Raw genomic sequence first — 23,541 nt, 5'->3', positions numbered from 1 at the left:
GCTGTGCAGAGACAAGATCTGTGTCGGGACATTGTGTTCCTCCCCAGGTGGTGAAATAAACAAGGGGGTGGTGGTGCTGGAAATATTATATGAAGAGCTCCTCTGCAATTTGTAATTTTTCTCTCTGTGTCACTTCAATGCATGGTTGCAGATAGCGGAAATGACTCCAGACAACTGGTGTGGAAACAGACTTAATACAGGGAGTTGAGTGATTTACAAAATTGTTGGAAGGGCAGGAGGGGCAGCCTGGAGGCTGAACTCCCAGGAATGTTTCCCCTATAACAACACTACACAGCTGGCCTGCCAAGGAAATCAATATTCTAGCTGCTGGCTTGAGGATAGACCACTCAACTGTGATTCACGTAAAAAAAAAAAACCTGGATGCCCCATGCTCTGCATCTTTGCAACCACAAAGCTGGCACCAGTCACTGAGATTTGATTCTGTATTCACATAGAAACCAAATATCTCCTTGACTATGCTTGCGAGTAGATGGTCAGCAGCCACAGAAGCATCTATGCACTTCCCAATCTCATGCTTCAGATGCAATAGTAGTTACCATTTTCTTCTGTATCCTTCCAGAAAATTTCCAAGCATAAACAAGTATATATGTTTGTGTGTGCATTAGGTACATGTGTGTTGCAGCCTGGGTTCCCCGGGCGGAAACAAATAGGATCATACCAAATGTTGGTCTGGTTGCTCACTGATATAAAGGACCTCTATTTGGATGCCTTTCCTAAGTGAAGGATGAAAGAATGCAGCCAGGTTTCTTAAGCAAATCACTCTAATCCCTAATTTTAACATGGCACCAGGATCCTTGGGAATAAATGTAAAATATTTAGGAGCAACACTAAGAATTAAATGAATAATGGGGGAAGCATACAACTCTTTGAAAATCACTTCAAAATGAAACATTCTTTTGAAAGTAAAGTTTGGATCTGTATATAGACATCTTTTTCATTTAAAAACAAGATTTTCTGTAATTTATGAAGGTGAAAACATATAGTCATTAATTTCTTATTTTATTTTATTTTATTTTATTTTATTTTTTTAAAGTTTATTTCTTTATTTTGAGAGAGAGACAGCAAGAGAGTGAGCGCATGAGCAGAGTAGGAGCAGAGTAAGAGGCAGAGAGAGAGAATTCCAAGCAGGTTTCACACTGTCAGCTCAGAGCCTGACACAAGGCTCGAACTCCTGAACCTGCGAGATTGTGATCTGAGCCAAAACCAAGAATTGGACGCTTGATGACTGAGCCCCCCAGGTGCCCCATTCATATTTTTTTTAGAGGGCAGAGTTTTACACTTTTGCCTAAATGCTATTTTAAAATGTACAGAGCAAAGAGCAAACAAACACATGTTCTTTTAAAAATGCAGCGTAAGGAGCAAAACTAAAAGCAAAGTTTTTAAAACTTCCAAAAGCTAGAAACTAAGAAAACCTAAAATACATGAAAAGAAAGAAAAACCTCTGAATCTGAGAGTAAATGGCACCCATGGGCCTGCTTTCACATAAGGGCTAATTGGATTAATATGTCACCTAGTCAATGTCACTGAATCATTGGTAAAAGGCAGAGAAAAGTCTAGATGGTGAGGCAGGGACCGGGTGGAAAGATAACCACTTGGCAGAGAGGGCCAGTCTTAGCCTCACTTGTCACTGGGCCTCCCAGGCACATCATGGGCGCTCCCTGGGGCCCTGGGGGCTGTTAGAGGGACAGAAGAGGCTGGGTGACCCTGAGTTACTGCTTTTGCTTGGCGACTCTGCTGCAGGAGCCCCATCTCTGCCTGGGATTCATTCATCCTGGCGCTACTCATGACTGTTAATTGTCACAGCCCAGGGAGTGGCCTCATGAGTGCAGCGTCAGAGGGGAGACAATCCAGCCTCAGAGGGGAGACAATAACACAGAAACTTGGCCCACGTTGCTCCGGGAATCTGGAGGGGCCTGACCGGGCCACCCAGGGAGCAAGTGTGGAGCCCAGAGAGGGAAAGGCAGCAGGGCCTCTGGCTCAGGTGAGGGGGCCTGAGTGAGGCGTTCGGGCTTGAGTTCAAATGCAGCTTTGGAGAGGAGACTGGTGCTCCAGAGATGCATCTGGCTCCTAGTGCTGAAAGGATTTGAGAAGGAGAGTGGCTCTGCAGAGGACCTGGGGTGGCAGCAGTAGGTGTGAGGGATATGGATGGGTCTGAGAGGCACAGCAGGGGAGGACTGGCCGGGTATTCTGGGTTGTGGGTCAGGGGAAGGGGATGGATGTCAGCCACAGCTCAGAGCTGGAGTCCTTGTGAGCAGGTGTTGCAGCCTGGGTTCCCCGGGCGGAAGTCTCCGAGGTACAGATTCATTCCAGAGGCTGACTAGGAGGTTCTTATGGGATCAATGCCTGAGGGAGGGAAGATGAGAAGGATCTGGAAGAGGGCAAGGCTGAGCCTGGATGCAGCCTCAGCAGAGAGTCCATCTGACCCTACATGGATGATCCTGCAGAGCTGTGCCGATTTAGGCAACGGGGCTGGGCTTTATGTCCTCACGCTGTTCCGTCTTTGGATGAGGACCTCCCTGGGAAAAGAGTGCCTTATGTGGGGTGGCTCCCTGCAGACTGCAGAAGAAATCTCTGGAGACTGATAGCTGAGGGCTTTCTGGCACCAGCACTCCTGGCAGTTGGGGAACTAATCCCATCACTCCCGAGGGGGATCTGGGCGGGCCATCAACCAGGTCTACCAAGGAAATGTGGTAGGGCTCAGAAGAACAACAGGTCTGGGGGAGGTGATGAGTCCCATTTTGGACATGTTGGGTTTTCAGTGTTTAAGCGATAGGCAGGAGGGGTGTATAGGTGTATAGGGTCCACAGCTCTGGAGGAAGGTCAAGGGAGAAATACAGATTCAGCAAAACCAGAAAAGTGGAGTGGAAAACAGAGGAATCAGTGGGGCATTCCAAGTCAGGGAGAGATGAAACCTGAGATCACCATCTGGCAGCTGGTGCTCAGGGGGGCCTCACAGGAGGAGTCATCTGGATAAGATCAGCAAAAACCAGTGAGTTCAGGAATTCCCAACTCCGAGGTCTTGGGGTTGAGTGAGAGCCCTGGTCACACTCACTGGGATAGAGCTCTCCATGCTGATGTACAAATCAGGGGGGGGCAATATGGACTGCTTGGGGAGCCCAGAAGGCAGGATGCTCCCCTGGGGTCATTCTCCCCTTCAGCTCACCCCATCTTCCATGCCTTCCCTTCTCTATCTCCCTCTGCCCATCTTTTGAGGCTTTCCTCTCCCCTTCTCTCCTCCTCCCTCTGTCCCGGTCTCTCCTTCTCTCCCCCTGGACCACTAGAGGGCGGCAGCTGGCAATCCAGACCCTGGTGTCCACCCTCCAAGCCTTTGCCTGAATTCTGCCTTCTGGTGGTGGTGGGCAGAGTAAGCACCTCAATTACTCTCAGGCCCTGGGGTCCCTCTCCTGGGTCAGGCTTGCACTCACAGGTCCTGTGGGAAACACCATGTTCAATAGTAGGTAGGGAAGGAACTGCTTCTTTGCCCTGCTTTGCTGAAGCATAAAGTCCTGGTGCCATCTGTACCTGCTTTGGACAGATGGGGGCATCCAGGCCCAGAGAAAGGCCAGGACCTCCTCTAGATCTCGGAATTGCCAATCACATCCCCTTCCCCTATCATGGGGCTATAGGTCCACAGAGCCTTAAGAAATTGGGGCTGGATCTTGTTCCTACTGGTTGTGTCCTAGGGTGTTTTTGAAAGGATTTTTCCTGGAAATAACAGGCTCTAATACTGTGCAGGGTGTCCAAAGCTCAGTGCTGGTCCCTGGGCTGCTGTATTCCGCCTCACCTGGAAGCCTTGCCTGGGGCCTGGTTGCCCGAGTCTGTGAGGCCCATGGATTCCTGAAAGGTTCCTTGTGACCACAGCTCAGAGAGACTGTATCTGAGCAGTGTGCCCGGACCTGCATTTCTAAAGACACGTTTAGGTCAAGAAAAACTGGTTCTTCCAAGTGAGGAGAACAAAAATGGAATGACCTGGGAAGCGGCCCCTACAATAGTAGGTTGAGGACTAGAGAGCTTGCCCAGAGTCAGACCCCATCTGAAACCCCTGCCTCCTCCTGTCACCCCTCACATACAGCACATAGGCCAGCTTCATAGCTGCAACCACGCTCTGATCAAGTGGAAGAGATAGGATACCTTTAGCATCTTTCTTACCTGTTCTTTCTTATGCTCCTTCTGGGAAGGTCCAAAGCACAAGCCAGAGCTGTGCAGAAGGGTTAGGCTGGGGCTGGAATGGATAGACAAGGGGCTGGGCAGTCAGAAGGTTGAGGACTTGTTCTCTCAATCAGGTCAGGTTAGGGGTTCTGTGTAGCTGGGGTCAGGTATGAAAGAGAAGAGGGGTGGGGCCATCTGGAGGCTATGAGAAGCAGTGATCAGGACCACTGATAGGAGGCAAGAAAGGTCTGTGCTGTGTGCAAGGACCTAGTGAGAACCTTGTTTACACTTCCCATTGGGCATGGGCCCTTCTGAGCTCACGGACGGGCAGAGTGGGAAGGGCAACCATCCTGCCTAGACCAGGGACAACGCAGTGAGCCTCTGATGAGATCCCAGGGTTTAATCAGTCATCAGAATGACTAGCCGAGCCTCTTCTAAACTGTTTCCGGCAGCATCCTTGGGGGCTCCGCCCAGGGACTCATTCGACTCCCAGCTTCTCCTGGACTCTTCTCCAGTTCTGTGTAGTGCTACAAGCTCTTTCCAAGTCACACGCCACCAGCCCAGGGGACCCTCTTGTGAAATCCCAGCCTGATCATGGGGACCAATCCCTCGGCCCTTAGACTGACCTCTGGATTCAGAGCTTAGAGCGGGAGTTTGTTCATTCACACACTCTCTTGTTCAGACTTTTACTCATTTATTAGCTTATCTCTAATCTATTTATTTATTTGCTCGTTCATTTATTCACTCACTTACTCACTCGCTCCCTCATTTTCTCATCCCTCCGGAAAACATTTCCTGACCGTTCTTGCTAGGCTCAACGGTAAAACGTATAGAAAAAAATGAGACTTTTTCTGACCTTCTCGGGGCTCACCTGGTCAGAGGGGGAGATAGAAAAGCAAGTAAACAATTGGAAAATGAGAGAGAAGGTGATAAGTGCCATAGAGGATACAGAGGTAACTGAAGCTCAGAAGAGAGGAATCTCTGGAAGGGCCACCGATATGGCTGCTTCGGTCTTGACCTGCTCTACTGGGAGCGAGGTTCCCTGATGTGCATGGAGACTGGGGTCATCACTCAGCATGGCTGGAGAAACCAGCTGACTCTGGGGCCTGGGCCCCGTGCTGCCCCACTTTGCACTTCAGTGTCCTCACCAGGGAGCAGGGTGGTATTGGATCAGCTCATCTCTAGGGCCCATGACTTCAGTGGCTCAGTGCAGGGTACAGTTGTGTCTCATGGGGGATAGGTTAATATTTAGCTAGTTTTGGATAAAAACTTTGCGTTTATGAACAGTCTTTTACATATCCACAGCATGGTATTTTCTGGGCACTCAGTCAGTGCACATTATGCAGCGAAGAAAGCCAAGGCCAGCAGATGGGGCTCTCTGGAAGCGAGGAATCATTGGGTCTGGTTTCAAGTGGCACGTTTGCTCTTTGGCTCTCCCAGCAGAGCAGAGGATTGACAGGAAGGCTGGCTCACAGAGCAGTGTAAGCACCCGTGGGCGCCTTGGGGATTTGGGGGAAAAAGAAACACAGGGGAAGATTGAACTTCTTGGTGTTGGGAGGACGGAGACAGATTTCCCTTAAAGGCAACTGAACTCAGGCTTTGGGATTGACCCTCACTTGGAAAGTCTTTCCAAAGCTGTGCAGTGAATTGTTTTTTTAAATATAAAAATCAAGGTAAAATTAACATAATATAAAATTTGCCATTTTCACCATTTTAAAGGTACAATTCAGTGGTTTTTAGTATATCTATAATATTGGGCAATCATCAGTATTATATTATTCTAGAATGTTTTCATTGCCCCAGAAAGAAACTTCATTCCCATTAATCAGTGATTCCCCATTAACTCTTCCCATCAACCCCTGGCAACCACTAATTCACTTTCTGTCCCTTGGATTGACCTATTCCAGACATTTCATAGAAATGCAGTGCCTGAGTGGCTCAGTAGGTTAAGCATCTGACTCTTGATATCAGCTCGTGATCTCATGATTCATGAGATCGAGCCCCTGCATCGGGCTCTGTGCTGACAGTTGATAGCATGGGGCCTGCTGGGATTCTCTCTCTCTCTCTCTCTCTCTCTCTCTCAGCTGGCATGTGTGCATGTGTGCTGTCTCTCAAAATAAATGAATAAACATTAAAGAAATGCAGTCACATGATAATATGTGGCCTTCTGTGTCTGGCTACTTTCACTTAGCATAATGCTTTCAAGGCTCATCCATGTAATAACATGTATTAGTACTCCATTCTTCTAATGGTTGAATAATATTCCATTGTATGAATGTACCAATTCATAAATTGGTGAATTTATCCATTCGTCAATTGATGGACATTTGGGTTGCTTTCACCTTTTGGCTATTAAGAACAATGTTGCTATAAAAGATTGTGTACAGGTTTTTGGGTGAATGTATGTTTTTAATTCTTATGGGTATATACCTGCAAATGGAATTGCTGGGTCATATGGTAACTTTATGTGTAAATTTTTTTTTTTTAATTTTTTTTTTAACGTTTTTATTTATTTTTGAGACAGAGAGAGAGCATGAATGGGGAGGGGCAGGGAGAGAGGGAGACACAGAATCAGAAGCAGGCTCCAGGCTCCGAGCCATCAGCCCAGAGCCCGACACGGGGCTCGAACTCACGGACCATGAGATCGTGACCTGAGCCGAAGTCGGACGCTTAACCGACTGAGCCACCCAGGCGCCCCTATGTGTAAATTTTTGAGAAGTTGTTCATTGTTTCCACAGTAGCCACACTATTTTATATTCCTAACAACTGTGTGTGAGGGTTTACATTCCTCCGCATCCTCATTGACATTTCTTATTTTCTGTTTTTCAATTATAGCCATCTTAGCAAGTGTGAAAAGCTATCCCATTGTGGTTTTGATTTGCATTTCCCCATTGACTAATGATGTTGGACATCTTTTCATGTGGTTGGTGGCTATTTGACTATCTTCTTTGGAGAAATGTATATTTAAATCCTTTGCCCATTTTTAAATTGGATTGTTTGTGGGTTTTTGTGGTTGTTGTTGAGTTGTAAGAGTTCTTTATATATTCTGAATACTAGACTCTTGTCAGGTATAAGTTTGGCAAATATTTTTTCTCATTCTGTGGGTTGTCTTTTCACTTTTTTGACACTATCTGATGCACACAAGTTTTAAATTTTGATGAAGTCTAATTTATCTCTTTTTCCTTTGTAGCTTATGCTTTTGGTGGCATATTTAAGAAATCATTGTCTAGTCCAAGGTCATGAAGATTTGCAGCTAAGTTTCCTGCTAAGAGTTTTATAGTTTGAGCTCTCACATTTAGGTCTTCGATCCATTCTGAATTAATTTTTATATATAATGTGAAATAGAGGTTCAAATTAATTCTTTTTCATGTAGATATCCCATGCCCTAGCAGCATTTGTGGTTGTCTTTTAAATTAGATTAGGAAAAATGTGGAGGTAAAAACAAAAAATACATCATTAATATTGTGTTATATTTGTCTATGTTGATACTTTTACCAGTGTTCTTTATTTTTTTGTGTGGATTTAAGTTACTGCTTAGTGCCCTTTCTATTCAGCCTGAAGGACTCCCTTTAGCATTTCTTGGAGGGCAGGTCTGCTAGTGATGAATAATCTTAGCTTTTGCTTATCTCAGAATGTCTTCATTTTTTTTTTTTTTTAATTTTGAAGAGAGTTTTACTGGAAATAGAATTCTTGGATGACATTACCTTCCCACCGCGCCCCCGCCCAGCACTTGAAGATGCCATGTCACTGTCTTCTGGCCTCCATGGTTTTTGGTGACAAATCAGCTGTTAATCTTGTTGAGGAATACTTATAAAAGATGAATTGCTTCTTTCTTGCTGTTTTCAAGATTCTCTCATGGTCTGACTTGATCATTTGATTATGAGGTGTCTGGGTATTTCTTTGAGTTTATTCCATTTGGAGTTGAATTTCTTGGTTATGTAAATAAATGATCAAATTTGGGAAATTTCCAGCCATTATTTCTTCAAATAGAAGTTAACATAACTTCATTCATCTCCATAGGATGATGGGACATGAGGGCTTTTGGCTTATTTTCATGAACACTTTTGTGGGAGAATCATCAGTCCCATTTTCCTCATGGGAAATGGAACCAATAAAGATTCCATTGAATGCACAGTGGTATAAAACATGACTCTCTGGTTCTTGGGTGCTGAATTTCTTCCTAAGACATCCATTTGGCTGAGCTTCAGACTGGGTCCATCAGCTACCCCATCACTTCTGACGCAGCACAGGGATGTCATATAGGCTCAACTCTGCTTCAGAGATTCCTTCCTCACAGGCAGGCCCGACCTTGGACCTGAAGACCACACTTGTCAGATTCTGGGAGGGCAGTTGGATTTGCTAATTGAAGCCCAAAGAACTTCAGAGTCTCTAGTTCCATTCAGGAAGAGCTTTGAGGTGAGCCGTTCCCTACTCATTCCTACTCATCATCCTCTTCCCTCCCATTCCTGGCTGGTCTCAGCTCCTTAGCCTGGAATTTAGGGTCCTCCTCTTTAGACACCCTACTTGACAAGATGAGTCATTCAAAACAATCTTTATGTTCTCATAATGTTCTTCAGCTCACAGGTACATCCATATCTTTGTAGTAAAGAATTTAACTTTGCCCAAAGAGAGGTCTGGCCCTTGCCCTCAGCTTCTGGGAGGTAATCTCCAAGCCCTTGGAATGTTATGCTTGATTGCAGGGTCTTCATTTGCCTGGGGGCCTTGGGCCAGCCATATAGTAACAATGTGATTTTTGGATGGAGGCTTTGGGTCATAAAATATCAGCTTGATCTCCTGAGGGGCTGGAAACTGAATTCAGCCACATGAGCAGTCAACCATGTCTATGTGATAGAACCCCAATAAAGAGTGGACACCAAGGCTCAGGTGAGCTTCCCTGGTTGGCAATATGATATGCTTATTGTCACACATTGATGCCTGGAGAATAACAATGTCCTGACTCCTCGGGGAGAAGAGAACTGGAAGCTCTGTGTTTGGAATTCTGTTGGATTCTTTCCTATGTCTTTTCTCCCTTGAGTGACCTTAATCTGGACCTGTAAGTGTAAAAACATAACCTGAGTGTAAAAGCTTTTGGTGTGTTCTGTGAGTCTTCCTAGCAAATTATTGGACGTAAGGATAGTCTTGGAACCCTGCAAACTTGCTATTAGTGTTAGAGGTCAGGGTGGTCTTGTGGACTGTTCTCAGACATTGCAGTTGGCATCCACTAGCAACAGCCCCTGGAGAAGAAGAGGGTTGACATTTAAGTGTCTTAGTTACTACTTAGCTATTGCCAGGAAGGAAGCTGATTTTCTTTCCTGAGCTTCCAGGACTCTATCCTTTTTTATCTTCATTCCCTCCAATTCTTGTAGCTCCTTCCCCCCCCCCTTAATTACTTCTCTGTCCTTTTCTCTCTCTTTGTACTGTGTAGGAATCTTGGAGGACCTCCTTCTGAATTTTGGAGGGCCCCCTCTTCAGGGATTTTCTCAAGAAGATGTCTCTACATTTTCTGAGGACCTATGTCAAGTAGGCTTCCATGAATCAAGGGGAGGAGGTAAGATGGACACCCCAGGAACCAGTGACATCTGTCAAGGGCTTTATTAATACACATGCACACGAGATCCAAGTAGCCCATATGGCTGACTTGAGCTAGGTCAGTCTGGGAGATCACAGGTGCCTTTCTGCTCACTTTGGGTGTCAGCATCTTTACTCTAAATGCTAGTGAGTTCCACTGACCTTTCTATAACAATACTAGTAAAGGTTCTATAACCCAAGATTTTAAAAGTGTAAGGGAAAGGGGTGCCTAGGTGGATCAGTTGAGCATCTGATTCTTGATTTCAGCTCAGGTCATGATCCTGGGTTCATGGGATCAAGCCCTGTCTCAGGCTCTGCACTGAGCATGGAGCCTGTTTAAGATTCCCTCTCTCTCTTTCTCTCTCTTTCTCCCTTTGCCCCTCTCTCCTGCTCATGCACATTATCTATCTAAAATATAAAAAAATAAAAAAATCAAAACCAAAATATAAGGGAGAGTTAACAAAAAAGTTATAAACTATATCCTAAAATGAACATTATTCATAAATCAATGAAATATATATTTAAAATATATATTCATATACATATGTATATATATATAAAACTAGGGAACTAATGAAACTCTTAGCCAGATAGTATTGGCTAATGTTTAAGGAAAGCCTACTACATTTCACCTACTATTCTAGCTACTTTGATTGGACTATGCTATTTAATCTTTACAGTAACACTATGTGGTGGGTATTGTAATTAACTGACAGATGAGTAGGGTGAAGTTCAGAGATATTGTCCAACGTCACACAACTATGAGGGACTAAACCTGGGATTTGAATGCAGGATCCCATTCCACACCCTGTACTGTGCTTCTAACCACGTGGTCCTTTCCTTGTAGGGGTAAAGCTCTGTTCTGAACTATTTGAATCTTCTTCTTTGATTGTCTTGATTCTTCCTTAAAGCAGGGCTCATGCAATTTTAATTGGAATCCTGATAAAACAGGGGTTTTATTGCTTGGCTGATAAAACTATTGCAGAGACTTTTTTAGGTTCCTGATGTGTAATTGCTCCGCATTGTTATTGTTGGCACAGAACACCCGTCCAACTGTTATTCCTCACATAGTGCTGTGGAATTGGGCAGCAGGGATTTCTACTAGAATCCCTCTTTCCTTGATCTTTTCCTTGATCCCTGGGTTACACTGGCAAACAGCTCCTGTATACTGCCTATACTGGAGTTTGAGTTGGACAGGGACCGGTCGATCAGTGAAGGCTCTGTGCCTGCTGAATGCCATGCCCTGGCTGTCTGGTCTCTGGTTCAGACTTCATCAAGTGCTGTAATCATTAACCCCTGCAGGAAGCCCGCAAGACAGACGAGAGTATCTGCTTCTGCTCAGCTAGACACAGTGACTGTTGAAGCCCTGAGATGGAGAGAAGTCAGGAAAGAAATGGTGGTGAGGGGGTGGCAGGACGGGAGCCAGGTGGTGAGGGGCTAAGGCTGAGGAGGGAGATTGGTTTGTGGAGTGCCGTGTCCCTGATGGCTGGCTGTATGATTGGTTCTGGTGTCTTCATGTCACCACAGGGGGTCTTGGTCTACATGGGCAGCCCTGGAGCCAGTCTTATGGTCTGGGCAGGCTGTGGCCTCCTGGCCATGATGGGTGCCCTGTGCTATGCTGAGCTGAGTGCCCTGGTTCCCAAATCTGGAGGGGAGTATGCCTACATCCTGCAAATCTTTGGCTCCTTGCCAGCCTTCCTGGTTATCTATACATTTGTGTTGCTGGTCAGACCAGCTGCCATTGCTGCCGTCTCCCTGAGCTTCGCTGAGTATGCCGTGACCCCCTTTTACCCTGGCTGCTCCTCGATGCCCCAGGCTGTGCTGAAGGGCGTGGCTGCCTCCTGCATCCTGCTGCTGACGCTGGTCAACTGTTGGAGCTCACGGCTGGCCACCATGCTGGTGAACGTGTGCGCGGTCGCCAAAGTGTTCTCGTTGCTGGTCATCGTGGTGGGTGGGGCCGTGGTGCTGGGCCAGGGCCGGGGCCACACGGAAACCTTTTTGCTTGCCTTCCACAACACAACACAGCAGGCTGGGCGCATTGGCATGGCCTTTTACCAGGGCATGTGGTCCTTCGATGGCTGGAATAACGTCAACTATGTGGTGGAAGAGCTCAAGAATCCAAAGGTGAGTCCATAATACTTCTTCAGAGGGTGAAATCTCCAAACATTAACTGTTCCAATTATTGTTATTTGAACTGACTAAAACCATGAGGAATCAGCTGAAAATGGGGGTACCCTTTTTGAAGTCATGAATGCCAGCCCACTGTCTACCTTAAGTAATTTATGGAATTAGAGGAATAATAACTTCCCAAGTGAGCACAGAACTTTATAGGATCACACTCATGGTCTCATTTGCCTGGCAAGGTCGGTATTATCAACACCATTTTTCACATGGGAAAACTGAGGCTTAGAAAAGGGGAAGTGATTGTGAGGTCATACCACTAGCAAGAGGCCGTGCTTGATGACTCAGCTTGTTATCTGTCTTGATAGCTGGAACATTTGGACTCTTCAGTTACTATGGAAATTAACTCTTTGCTATAAATATATTTGCTTAGGTTGCTATTTGTTTTCTTTTTTTCCTGCAGGAGCCTTTAATTTTCAGAGGGTGAGAACTGAGTCTTTTCCTCTACATCCTCGGGGCTGGCTCAGGGGCCATTACATGTCTCACCTCTCTGCAGAGGCTCCCTGGAGGGGGGTTTGGGAGAATCTGGGGGGAGAAGAGGAGCTTGGAGACTGAAGTCCCAGAGCACAGAGAGACCGGGGTGAGAGCCAGAAGTCCTGGGACCTAGTTTTTATTCTTGCACGTAATTCCTCGTGCTTTAGTTCCTCCCTAACAACGGGATCATAATAGCTGTCCCATCTACCTCGCAGGGCTTGAAGGTATTAACTGTTATTAACTGGCGTAATCACTTGTGTATGGAGTGCCATAAACAGCTGTAATTTCAGGTGAATGGTTACTGTGTGTCCATGGTGGCTCTGGGTGGGGCTGGGGCTGCCGGGCAGGGGCACGGGCTCGGGCACGGGCTCATTCAGTTCACAGGGCTAGACTCCTCTCTCTTTCAATCCAGGCTCTGGGCTCGGAGCTGGTCCAGGGAAAGAGCAAGGGGGTCCAAAGGTGAGTGAGACAAGCTCCCATGCCATAGAGCATGGATTAGCAAATTTTTTTCCATAAAGGATTAAAGAGCTAACATTTTAGGTTTTGTGGGTCACGAGTCCTCTGTCACGATCACTCAACTCTGTTGTAAATAGCCATAGGCCACAAATGAGGGTGGCTGTGCCTCCGTAAGAGTTTATTTACAAAAACAAGCAGTGGCTGGATTTGGTCCACAGGCTGTAGTTTGCTGACCTCTGCATTTTTTTAAACATTTTTTTTAATGTTTATTTATATTTGAGTGAGAGAGAGAGAGAAAGAGAGAGAGAGTGTGTGAATGGGGGAGGGGCAGAGACAGAGGGAGACACAGAATCCAAAGCAGGCTCCAGGCTCCAAGCTGTCAGTATAGAGCCTGACAAGGGGCTTGAACTTACGAGCTGTTGATATCACAACCTGAACCGAAGTCCGACACTTAACCGACTGAGCCACCCAGGCACCCCTGCGTTTTTGACAAATGTGGGTTTCTTTCTTTTTTTTTTTTTAATGTTTATTTATTATTGAGAGAGAGACACAGAGCGTGAGCAGGGGAGGGGTAGAGAGAGGGGGAGACAGAATCTGAAGTAGGCTCCAGGCTCTGAGCTGTCAGCACAGAGCCCGACGCAGGGCTCGAACTCACAAACTGTGAGATCATGACCTGAGCCGAAGTCGGTGGCTTAATCAACTGAGCCACCCAGGCGCCCCAACAAATGTGGGTTTCAAGCAAAAACAAAGCCATGCCTCTGAATGATGGACAATTGAAATTCTGGCTCTAAGTCTGAGCTCTGAAGCACATGTTAAGTGTATCTTTGTTTCACACTCTTTTTCAAGAAACGGCAGATCCTATGCCAAACCTGGGCCAGCGTTATGCCCATGTGCCCTGGAATTTGAGTAAAGAGTTAAGGTGTTTGAGAATGAAACCAGGAAATCTCACTGTTCTTGTGGCACAACCTGGGGCTTGGCTGTCATAGCTCATTAGCTGGCTGGTGGGCTGTCCAAGAGGAGTCGAATTCAAAAGCATGTCAGATCCCTTCCCTGTGACTTGGCATGTGGCTGGGTCATGCACGGTGGGTGCTTGTCTGCTGAGGGCACCCCACAGCAAGGCCTGCAGTAGGGGGAACCCAGGACTCTGCTCCATTGCCCATCTTTGCTACATGTGGCCTCTTCTCGGCCCAGGCAGAACACACTTTCAGGACTGGGAAGATGAGGAATTAGCTGCCACGCTGAAACAGTGGTTGGGGCCATTTCCTTTGCCTCCAGATCCTCAGATTTGAGAGCTGGAGGGGACCTGAGAGGACCTACTGTCTATGAGAGTCCATTGCTGTCCTACTGGCTTCACTTGCATGCATTTGTCACATGACCTGCTAGGTCTGCTGACCAGGTTGCCCAGGACTGGAGACTTCCTAGGGATGCAGGGCTTCTGGTGTGAAAAGTGGGAAAGTCTCAGGCAAGCTGGGGCGAATTGGTCACCCTCCCCGGCCCCTGCCCTTAGAGGACAGGACAGGATGGGACAGAGGCTAGGATATAATAAAGCTGGCTGAGGTGCTGTCTCCACTTGCTGCTGGAACTCATGAGGCAGAACAGTCCAGCAGTCCTGCGAGAGGAGGGCTGGAGCTGACCCTTGAAGGGCTAATGTGGTTTGTGGCAAAACAGCCATTTAGAGGCAGTGTGAACAGGAACGCAGAGACCAGAAAGAACTGGGCATCTCTGTGTCTCAAGGAAGTTTGAGTAGGGCAGAAGACAGGCCCTGAGGTCAATACTCTGCCCTCAGTACCCCCTTCCTCCTGTGCTTGCCTCCAGAGTTTTCTGTGGCAGATCTCAGGCTGGCAGAAAGCTCTGGAAATTGCCTTATTATTATTTTTTAAATATTTATTTAGTTTGAGAGAGAGTAAGAGCGAGCCGGGGTGGGGGCAGAGAGAAAGGGAGAGAGAGAATCCCAAGCAGGCTCTGCACTAAAGTGCAGAGCCTGATGTGGGGCTTGAACTCACAAACTGCGAGATCATGACCTGAGCTGAGCTCAGTAGTTGGATCCTTAACTGACTGAGACACCCAGGTACCCTTGGAAATTGCTTTTTATATAATGTTGAAGAAGAGAAGATGTGCTAACCAGGCAGACGCTAAAATGGGGGAGGGTCCTACCTAGTGGTGGGCCAGGAGGTGTGTGTGGGACTGTGGTTCAGCCCTCCCAGGGACAGCTCTGTGCCAAGTCTGGAGAAGACCTCCCTGCCAACAGAATGACCTCTTCTGTGCTTCATTTCATGTTGTAAGTGTCAGTAGCAGCAATACCAGGTTCTGGGGTCCTGTTTGGTACTGAGGGGAGAGGCTCTGGGCTCATCAGTGCTTGCCTGCCCCTCAAGAGGTAAGCCAAAGGACATCTAGAGAAAGTCCTGCATGAGGCCGGGGGTGTCATGGACATGCGTTTACTGCTTTGAGGTGTAGATGTCTATCCAGGGTGGCCCAAGCCTGGGAAATGTTTTTTGTTTTTGTTTTTAATTTTTTAATGTTTATTTATTTTTGAGAGAGAGAGAGACAGAGAGAGAGAGAGAATGTGAGCAGAGGAAGGGTGGAGAGAGAGGGAGACAGAATCTGAAGCAGGCTCCAGGCTCTGAGCTGTTAGCACAGAGCCCGATGTGGGGCTCGAATCCACGAACTGCAAGATCATGACCTGAGCTGAAGCCGGATGCTTAACCTACTGAGCCACCCAGGTGTTCCTTTGGGGAATGTTGAATGGAGTTCTGTGGGTTCAGAGGGAGACTCCTTCCTTCTATTTGCTCCTGGCTCCAGAATGATGTCCAGGGCATGGGGGGGGGGGGGGGGGGGGGGTGGCCAGGAGGTGAAGTGGGAGGGAGTACACTCTGTTTTACCCAGTTTTCATTTATTCCTCCATTTTTATTGGACGCCTGCTCAGTACCTTTATTGAAAGACCGAGGGTCAGAGTGGCACAATGCCTCCATAGGATAAGCTGCTCTGTGTGCCCACAGCCCTTATGTCCAGGCCCTTCCTTTTCCCTCCTCTGTGCTGACCCTCATACCTTGCAGGGAGGCAGAGCAGTGGGAAGTCCCATTTTACAGATCCCCAATGACCCCCAATTTCCAGTTGAGGAGCCTGAGGGTCAGAGTGGAACCCCTGGCAGAAATGGCCTTCAGTCTGGGTGGGCCTGAGTCCTGGAGACCCAGAAAATAGGCAGGGTTGTCATGGTGGTCTTGGAATATTACAGCTGGAAAGATTGATGAATAGCCAAGAATGAAGATCTTTAACTTCCTTGTCCCTTCTCTGTGCTCTGTTCTCGTGGGTGCCCCCACTCCTCTCAGGCCCTCTGTATCTCCACTGCTTAGACTGGTTCGGGCCCCTCGTGGCCTCCCAGCACATCTGTTGTTTGTGGATCCAGGCCATGGACTGTGAGCACATGGAGGAGGGGCACACAGCCTGAGTGGCCCCCAGGGCCTGACATACTCCCTGAGGCCAGGATGAGCTCAGCACTGCACTGACGAGCCTGTTCTGGGGGCCTGAGAAGGAACTCACCACCTAACACGTGGCTTCTTCTTCCGGACTCTGCAGCAGAACCTGGTGTGGGCAGTGATGATCGCCATCCCCCTGGTCACCAGCTTGTACCTCCTGGTCAACATCAGTTACCTGCTAGTGTTGTCGCCCAACGAGATCCTTTCCTCTGATGCTATGGCTGTGAGCTGGGGGTGAGTGAGTCAAGTGATGTGTTCCTTGGCCACCGGGCAGACATCAGGTTTAGGGAAGGATAGTGTCCCGTGTATATTTCAAGTTGCCTCTAGATGTTTCGCTTGCTCTGTTTCCTTGCTGTTGTCTTCCAGTTTGCTGCTGGAGTTCCTTCCCTTGACCCTCTGTTGTCCTAGGAACCAGGTGCTGGGGGCCTGGGCCTGGCTGGTACCGTTGGCTGTCGTACTCTCGACATTTGGCTCTGCCAATGGGATGTTCTTCGGTGGAAGTCGCGTGTGCTATGTGGCTGCGAGAGAAGGCCACATGGTGAGAGATGGGGTCTGGGCTGGCCAAGGTGGTGGGGGCTGCAGGAGGGCTAAGCTTTCTCCTGCCTGAGCTTAGCACTTAGCCCAAGCCAGGACTCCCCCTACAAGACATAGCCTTCTTCTCTTCTTAAAAAAAAAAAAAAAATTTTTTTTTAGTGTTTATTTATTTTTGAGACAGAGAGACAGCATGAGTTGGGGAGGGGCAGAGAGAGACTCTGAAGCAGGCTCCAGGCTCTGAGCTGTCAGCACAAAGCCTAATGCAGGGCTTGAACTCACAAACTGTGAGATCATGACCTGAGCTGAAGTCAGACATTTAACTGACTGAGCCACCCAGGCACCTTAACCCTCTTTTCTTCTAAGAATGAGACTCAAGCATCCCAAGTATCTCCATTTAAACTCCAGTCCTTTGACTTCCAGGTTTTGGGAGTCACCATACTGGATCACACTGTGGAGTCTGTAGGTGATAGGGATGTTTGTGTAGGGCAAACGGTGTGGGGGCAGCGGGGCAGAGCCACAGGAGCAGAGCCGAGCTGGTGAGTACGTTCAGGGCCCCTCCCCCTGGGGACTCTGTCCCTCTGGTAGTTTTCGCAGCAATGATGCTGAACAACAACTCCAAGATCTACGGGGCTGACAACAGCAAATGCTTCATGTTGCTCATCGGTCCCTGGGTCTGTCGTGGCTCTGCTTCAGCCTGGGGTTCGTGTTCAGATTTTCTCATTCAGGTCTCTGAGTCTGTTCTTGTCTCAGGGACCCAGGCCAAAGCATGTTTTTGCCTAAAGCAGGTGTCAGGGGTTCAAGAGACCAAGCCAAGCCACACAGGTATATTTCGAGCCTCTGCTGTGTTACCCCTGCTCACATTTCATTGGCCAAGCCCAGAGTCGATGGATGGGGAAGTACCTAGTATTTCTCCTACGGAGGTGGGAGAGGGAGGACTATTTGCTGAGTGCTTATACAGTCTACTACCATAATCCATGATCCTATTCCATGCTCCATCCATAACCATCCCACCCTCTTCTCCCGCATCCTCTGTCTTCCCACCCCTGGTCCCTCTTCCTGTCTTGGGGATGAGCAATAGAAAGTTGGACAACCTGGCCAGGCACGTGGGTCAGCTCCCTACACTCTAGCCCACGTCCTAAGCTTTTTGGGTCTCTGGAGTGATCGGCCTCCCAAGCTGTACGCTGGGCCTGCTTTCACCCCAGGTGAGCCACAGAGACCTGCATCTTGAAGCTGTGGGGACTGGGGACTATTAGGTTGGCGCACTGGTGTCCGGAGTGAGTTTGGCAGGGGAAGAGGGCTGGGAACTTCCCAGGGCAGAAACCTACTGCGCCTCCCTTGGCGGGGCGGCTGCCTGACACCTGGCTTTGCTCCCAGCCCCAACTTCTGTCCATGGTTCATGTGCATCGCCTCACACCAACTCCGGCCCTGATGTTTACCACGGCAGTGGCTTTGGTCCTGGTCATCCCAGGAAGCTTCAGCACCATCGTGAACTTCTTGAGGCAAGTGAGACTGTCCTCCCGTGCTGGGTATCTCATGGCCCCTTTGTGCGTACACTCACATACACTCATATGTATATAGAAGCCCCCTATGTGTGCACACTCACACACATGCATGTGTGTATATAAATACGTGTGTGCACACTTCTGGAAGCCCCTATGTGTAACTATCACATATATGCCTGTTTATATACATAAAGATATGCATGCACACTTCTGGAAACCTGAGCTCAGGGCTCTTGCACATGCACACACATTTCAGCCATTCTCTCCCAGTTATGTTTCCAAAATTAAAAGTGGCTCCCTCCTCTCTTGTCCTATTTCCAAAAATTCAATGAGACAAATGTTTCACCAAGAGGCAGACAAGTTAAAGGCTTGTGTTGTCTTTGTCATTTTTTATTCTTCCTTGTTCCTTTATTCTGTCGCTGAGATCACATTAAAGCTATCTTCAGGCTTTACTCACCACGACTTGTAGCCCTTGGCTGTGGTGTGATTTTCCCTTTGTAGTCTGATCTGTGCTCAGGACTCTGACCCAGCATATCTTTATTGAACCTAGGGCAGACCCACAACCAAGCTGGGTAGGTATAATCAGAGATTGCATCAAAATGGAGACATATTCTGACCCCCTTTATTACCTTGCCTGGGGCAGAAATGATGGACTGTCGTGCCATCCAGCTGTGGTTTTATGACCTCATCTGAAACAGGTTTCGTGGGCACATCCTTACACTTACAGGCAAGTGTGGCATCTGGATGCCGAGGGAGCTCTCAGAGCAAGTTCTCAGGCATCACGTGTTCTCTTCTTCGTTGTCATAAGTATAATTAATCTTCTGGAACAGGATATACAATGCTTGATGTGACTTTCTTCAGAACATTAAGTAACAGATCTGGTTTTCTTTTTATCTTTTTCCCATGAGAAAGGATAAAATCATTATATGATGAGAATAATATCAAACCGTGGTGAACCCAGGGTTTCTTTGGGCTGAGATTGGGGAATGTAACTGAGAGTGTTCCGGCACAGAGTGAGAATGTTGGGGATGATCTATCCCAACAAGGACCCCATGTCTCCCAGTCTCGACTACCTCAAGAGATGGCCTGGTCTGCATCCCATCTCCCGGGTCAGATGAGGCTTCCATCGGACCTGTATCAGCCACTCAACTAACCACACTGGGGAAGGCAGAGGCCAGGCACTTGTCTGGGTGTTCAGTGACCTATCCGGTCACCGACTCTAAAGTAGGAGCATCTGCTATGAGTGTGCTGGTCTCTGAGGAGAGCACAGGCTTCCTTGACATTTCACCAGACTCCTGTTTTTAGACACACAAATGCTCCTCCCTCTCTTTGAAAATTGTCCTTTTCTGTCCAGTCAGGGGCAGTCAAACAAGGCCCAATATGAAGCCAAGTGGGTACCTGGGCTTGTATGTGTGAGTCACTTTGTGACTGGAGATGAAGGAGGCAAGAATACCCTCCATTGCATTCCTGTTCTTGGTGCCCCAGCCTTGCCTTCTTCTTTCCTAAGTCTGCATAGACAAGGACAATTGGGGGTAGCTGAAAGGCCCCTGATGAGCTTGCACTTCTGTCCCAGGTTTGCACCTAGTAGGCCAGCCCCTCTTGCAGGCCCACCCAGGGAAGGGCCTCGGAGTAAGTGGCTCATGTTTGCCTCTTAGCTTCCTTGGCTGGATCACCTATGGAACCACCATTGGCTGTCTCTTGTACTTGCGGATAAAGAAGAAGAATCTTCCTCGACCTTACAAGGTAGAGTCTGGAATAAACATTGGGCTTTTTGCAACCCTAGGCTGTTGCATGAAGCAGATCATTGGACCACAGCCCCGTTTGGGGCCTGGAGAAAGAATGTAAGAAAGGATGTCATATTTGGTAGACAATTTCTATATTTCCTGGGGGTGAGGACATCTGGATCACAAGGCATCGATTCTGCTTACTGGGGACTCATTTCTCCTCTGGAGGACCCTGAGGGAGAACAACAGGAGACAAATGCAGAGAGGATGCACACATATAGTAGGAGGATTAATCCTCACATAGCATAGAGAGGATTAGCCTGGGTCCCAAAGCCCCTGATCCTTGGATGGCCCCTTGTAACCTGGCAGGCGGCTTCCCTGGCCAGGCAAGGTAGGATGGCAGTGACTGGAAGAGAGGAGCTGGTGCCAGGTGAAAGCAACAGGCAGGCAGGCAGGAGGGACAGAGCCCAAGGGCCACATACAACATCCCGTGCCTCTCCATCATCCAGGTCCCTGTGTCCATTGCAGGTCCCCACCATCATCCCTGTCATCATGCTCCTTGCTTCTCTCTACCTGGTGCTGGCGCCCATCATTGACCACCCCCAGATTGAGTTCCTGTACATCTTCCTGTTCCTGCTCAGTGGCATCCCGGTCTATTTCCTGTTTGTCTATTTCCACTGCCAGCCCAGGTGTTTGCAGATGGCCACCCTGTATCTCCAGCTGCTCCTGGAAGTTGCTCCAACCACTAAAAATGTTGACTAAAGGACTGGACAGTTGTGCACTCCCCTCCTTGCTGCAGACACCTCTATCCCCACACAAGTGGCCTTGCGAGTTTCTCTGTAGGCTGACTCTGCATAATTTTAATGAGCAACTGGAATGCTAAATACAGCTGTTGTGAAGTTTTGGGGGTATCCAGCCAGTACAGCATCCCTCCTTCTCTAAGAACTGCTCCTTCAGTGAAGGTGGATCTCACAGCCACATTGGTATTACATGGCTGCCTCTCTGGGTATGGTTTTTTGATATTCCAGGTGGGGAGCATGAAATACATTCCCTCCTTTGGGGACTTTGGATTTAGAATTCTGATGGTTGCCTAATCTGAGGAATTGTAAGTCCTGGGCTGTATGTGGAACCATCTTCCATTATGGGGGCAGAGAAGCAGAGAAAGCTCCCGTGCAGAGAAGGATGAAGATACACAGTGAAATGGTGTGAGAATTATGTGGTCCCTGAGAGCTGGGGGAATGACATGAGTAGACAGCAGCCTGGGTCCCTGGCTGTTTTATAGTTCTGGTCTCTGACCTTCTGTAGCCCAACTGCCATCTACCCATCCTTCCTCCTTTTTGATCATCAAGGACAACCTGATGCCTTATAATAAATTTCCAATTTCGGCTCAGGTGAGTTTGAGTGAGTTCTCATTTCCTGCAAATGGAAAACCTTTGGGTCTGACAAACCTTGTTCAGGGAAATATGATACTTTAGTTCCTGTTTAAAACCACCAACTGGCTTGAACAGGGAAAGAAGTAAGAGACAGATCCCTGGGAGGGAGGGATTTTATTGGCTTTGGGTAAAAGGGAGGGCAGTCAAATTTCTAGAAGAAAGGATGAAAAGTTAGAACAGACCCCGGAAGGCTAATGTGGTTCCAGGACTACATAGAGGCAAGGGGGCAGAGAGAGCTGGCTGCCCAGGTGAGAATGTGGGATAGGAAGGATGACGACAATGCCTAGAAAGGCTGGGGGTGCAGTTCGTGAGTCCATGGGGGAGGGACTGGAAAAGAGGAGGGCAGGGAACACTGCTCAGCACCTCTCCTCTTGCAGCTGCACCTAGACAACTGTGTAGGGCTTTCCTTTTATTGCACAGACATAGAATAGGATCCCACAAGCTCTTTCTGTTAAGTTTTCTTTTCCCATCAACCAATTCTCCTTTTTTCCGACACCAACTGGGTATCCAATGATTCCGTTCATTTCTGACACAGTTAATGCAGATCCCCAAAGCTAAAGGGCTCAGGCACAAGGTGCAGACACCAGTCACAACCATTGGGTCCCTCAGTCACCCATGCTTCTGCCCAACTTGGTTACAGTCCCTCCCTTTATGGTCGATCACTTGCTAGAATGACCCACTGGACTCCAGAAAACACTTTACTATCAGTAGTTCATTACAAAGGACATAACTCAGGAGGGTCCAGTGGGAGACATGCATAGGGCAAGGCATGGGGGAAGGCGTGTGGCACTTCTGTACTATGGTCTCTTTGGGTGTGTCACCCTCCTGACACCTTGATGTGTTTGCCAACCTGGAAATTCTCTAAAATCTGTCATTTAGAGGTTTTTATGGAGGTTCCATGAGGTAGGTGGATTAATCATTGGCCCTGGTGATTGAATTAAATCTGTAGCCCCTTGGCCCTCCCCAAAAGTCAGGGGTGGAGGTGGAGTTGAAAGTCCCAACCCTCTCATCTGTCTTGGATTTTCTGGAGATCAGCCCCCTTCCAGAAGCTCTCTGGGGTCCCCACTCACCAGTCATCTCATTAGCATACAAAAGATACCCATCACTCCAGAGATTCCAAGGCTTTGGGAGTTGTGTGCCAGGAACTGGGGACAAAGACTTAATATTTATTTTTTGTGATACCACACTTCTGAATTGTGAACTCTTTATCAGTGCTGTTCTTGAAATTCTAGGAGAATCTTCATATCCTTCCCCCCAGCAGCACAGCCTACTTTAGAGAAAAGAAAATTACGAGAAGTTGGTTTTATCCCATTCCTTGTTAAAGGAGGCCATGGATAAGGCTGAAAGTCCCCAGGAAAAGTACTGAACACCTTGAACAGGTATTAGTTCTTTCTGATATGAAACACTGGGCTCCAGAAGCAAATGGTCCAGAAAGAATTCTTAAGATGTCTTTGGTGCAAAAAAGGTGGTTGGTTGTATTAAAGCACAGGGACAGGACCCACGGGCAGAAAGAGCTGCACTGGGGTTATGAAGAATGATTGATTATATACTTTCAAGTTGGGAGGGGGTTAGGGATAGTGTAAGTCTCTAAGGAATTTGGAAGCAAGGTTTCCAAGACCTTGAGGGGTCATTTACTACTGTTTAGTAAAAACTTAGACTTCAGATGTATATCAGTGGGCCATATATTTGGAGGATGATTGTTAACACATATCTTGTGGGGTGGGGGTGGGATTGGTAGGGGGAGTGGAGAGTTAGAGATAAAGGAAGTTTCCAAGGGATTTTCCTATGTTAAAGAAGACTTACAGGATCCTGAACTTCAGGCTAATGTCAAGCTAAGGTTTCCTTTAAAAAAAATTTTTTTAAACATTTATTTATTTTTGAGACAGAGAGACAGAGCATGAACGGGGGAGGGTCAGAGAGAGAGGGAGACACAGAATCCGAAACAGGTTCCAGGCTCTGAGCTGTCAGCACAGAGCCTGACACAGGGCTCGGACTCACGGACCGCGAGATCATGACCTGAGCCGAA

General features: G+C 47.7%; 1 protein-coding gene across 1 annotated transcript; it reads left to right on the top strand.

Moving 5' to 3' along the window:
* Nucleotides 1-11,109: 11,109 nt before the first annotated feature.
* LOC125937352 (b(0,+)-type amino acid transporter 1-like) lies at nucleotides 11,110-21,461 on the top strand. Its single transcript, XM_049652010.1, has 6 exons — nucleotides 11,110-11,862; nucleotides 16,423-16,556; nucleotides 16,731-16,860; nucleotides 18,231-18,355; nucleotides 20,014-20,101; nucleotides 20,611-21,461. The coding sequence occupies exons 1-6, from the start codon at nucleotides 11,110-11,112 to the stop codon at nucleotides 20,842-20,844; spliced, it is 1,464 nt and encodes a 487-aa protein (XP_049507967.1). The 3' UTR covers nucleotides 20,845-21,461.
* Nucleotides 21,462-23,541: the final 2,080 nt, after the last annotated feature.

This window comes from Panthera uncia (assembly GCF_023721935.1).
Source record: "Panthera uncia isolate 11264 chromosome A3 unlocalized genomic scaffold, Puncia_PCG_1.0 HiC_scaffold_12, whole genome shotgun sequence".
Lineage (NCBI taxonomy): Eukaryota > Metazoa > Chordata > Mammalia > Carnivora > Felidae > Panthera > Panthera uncia.
This window is presented reverse-complemented; position numbering and strand designations above follow the sequence as displayed.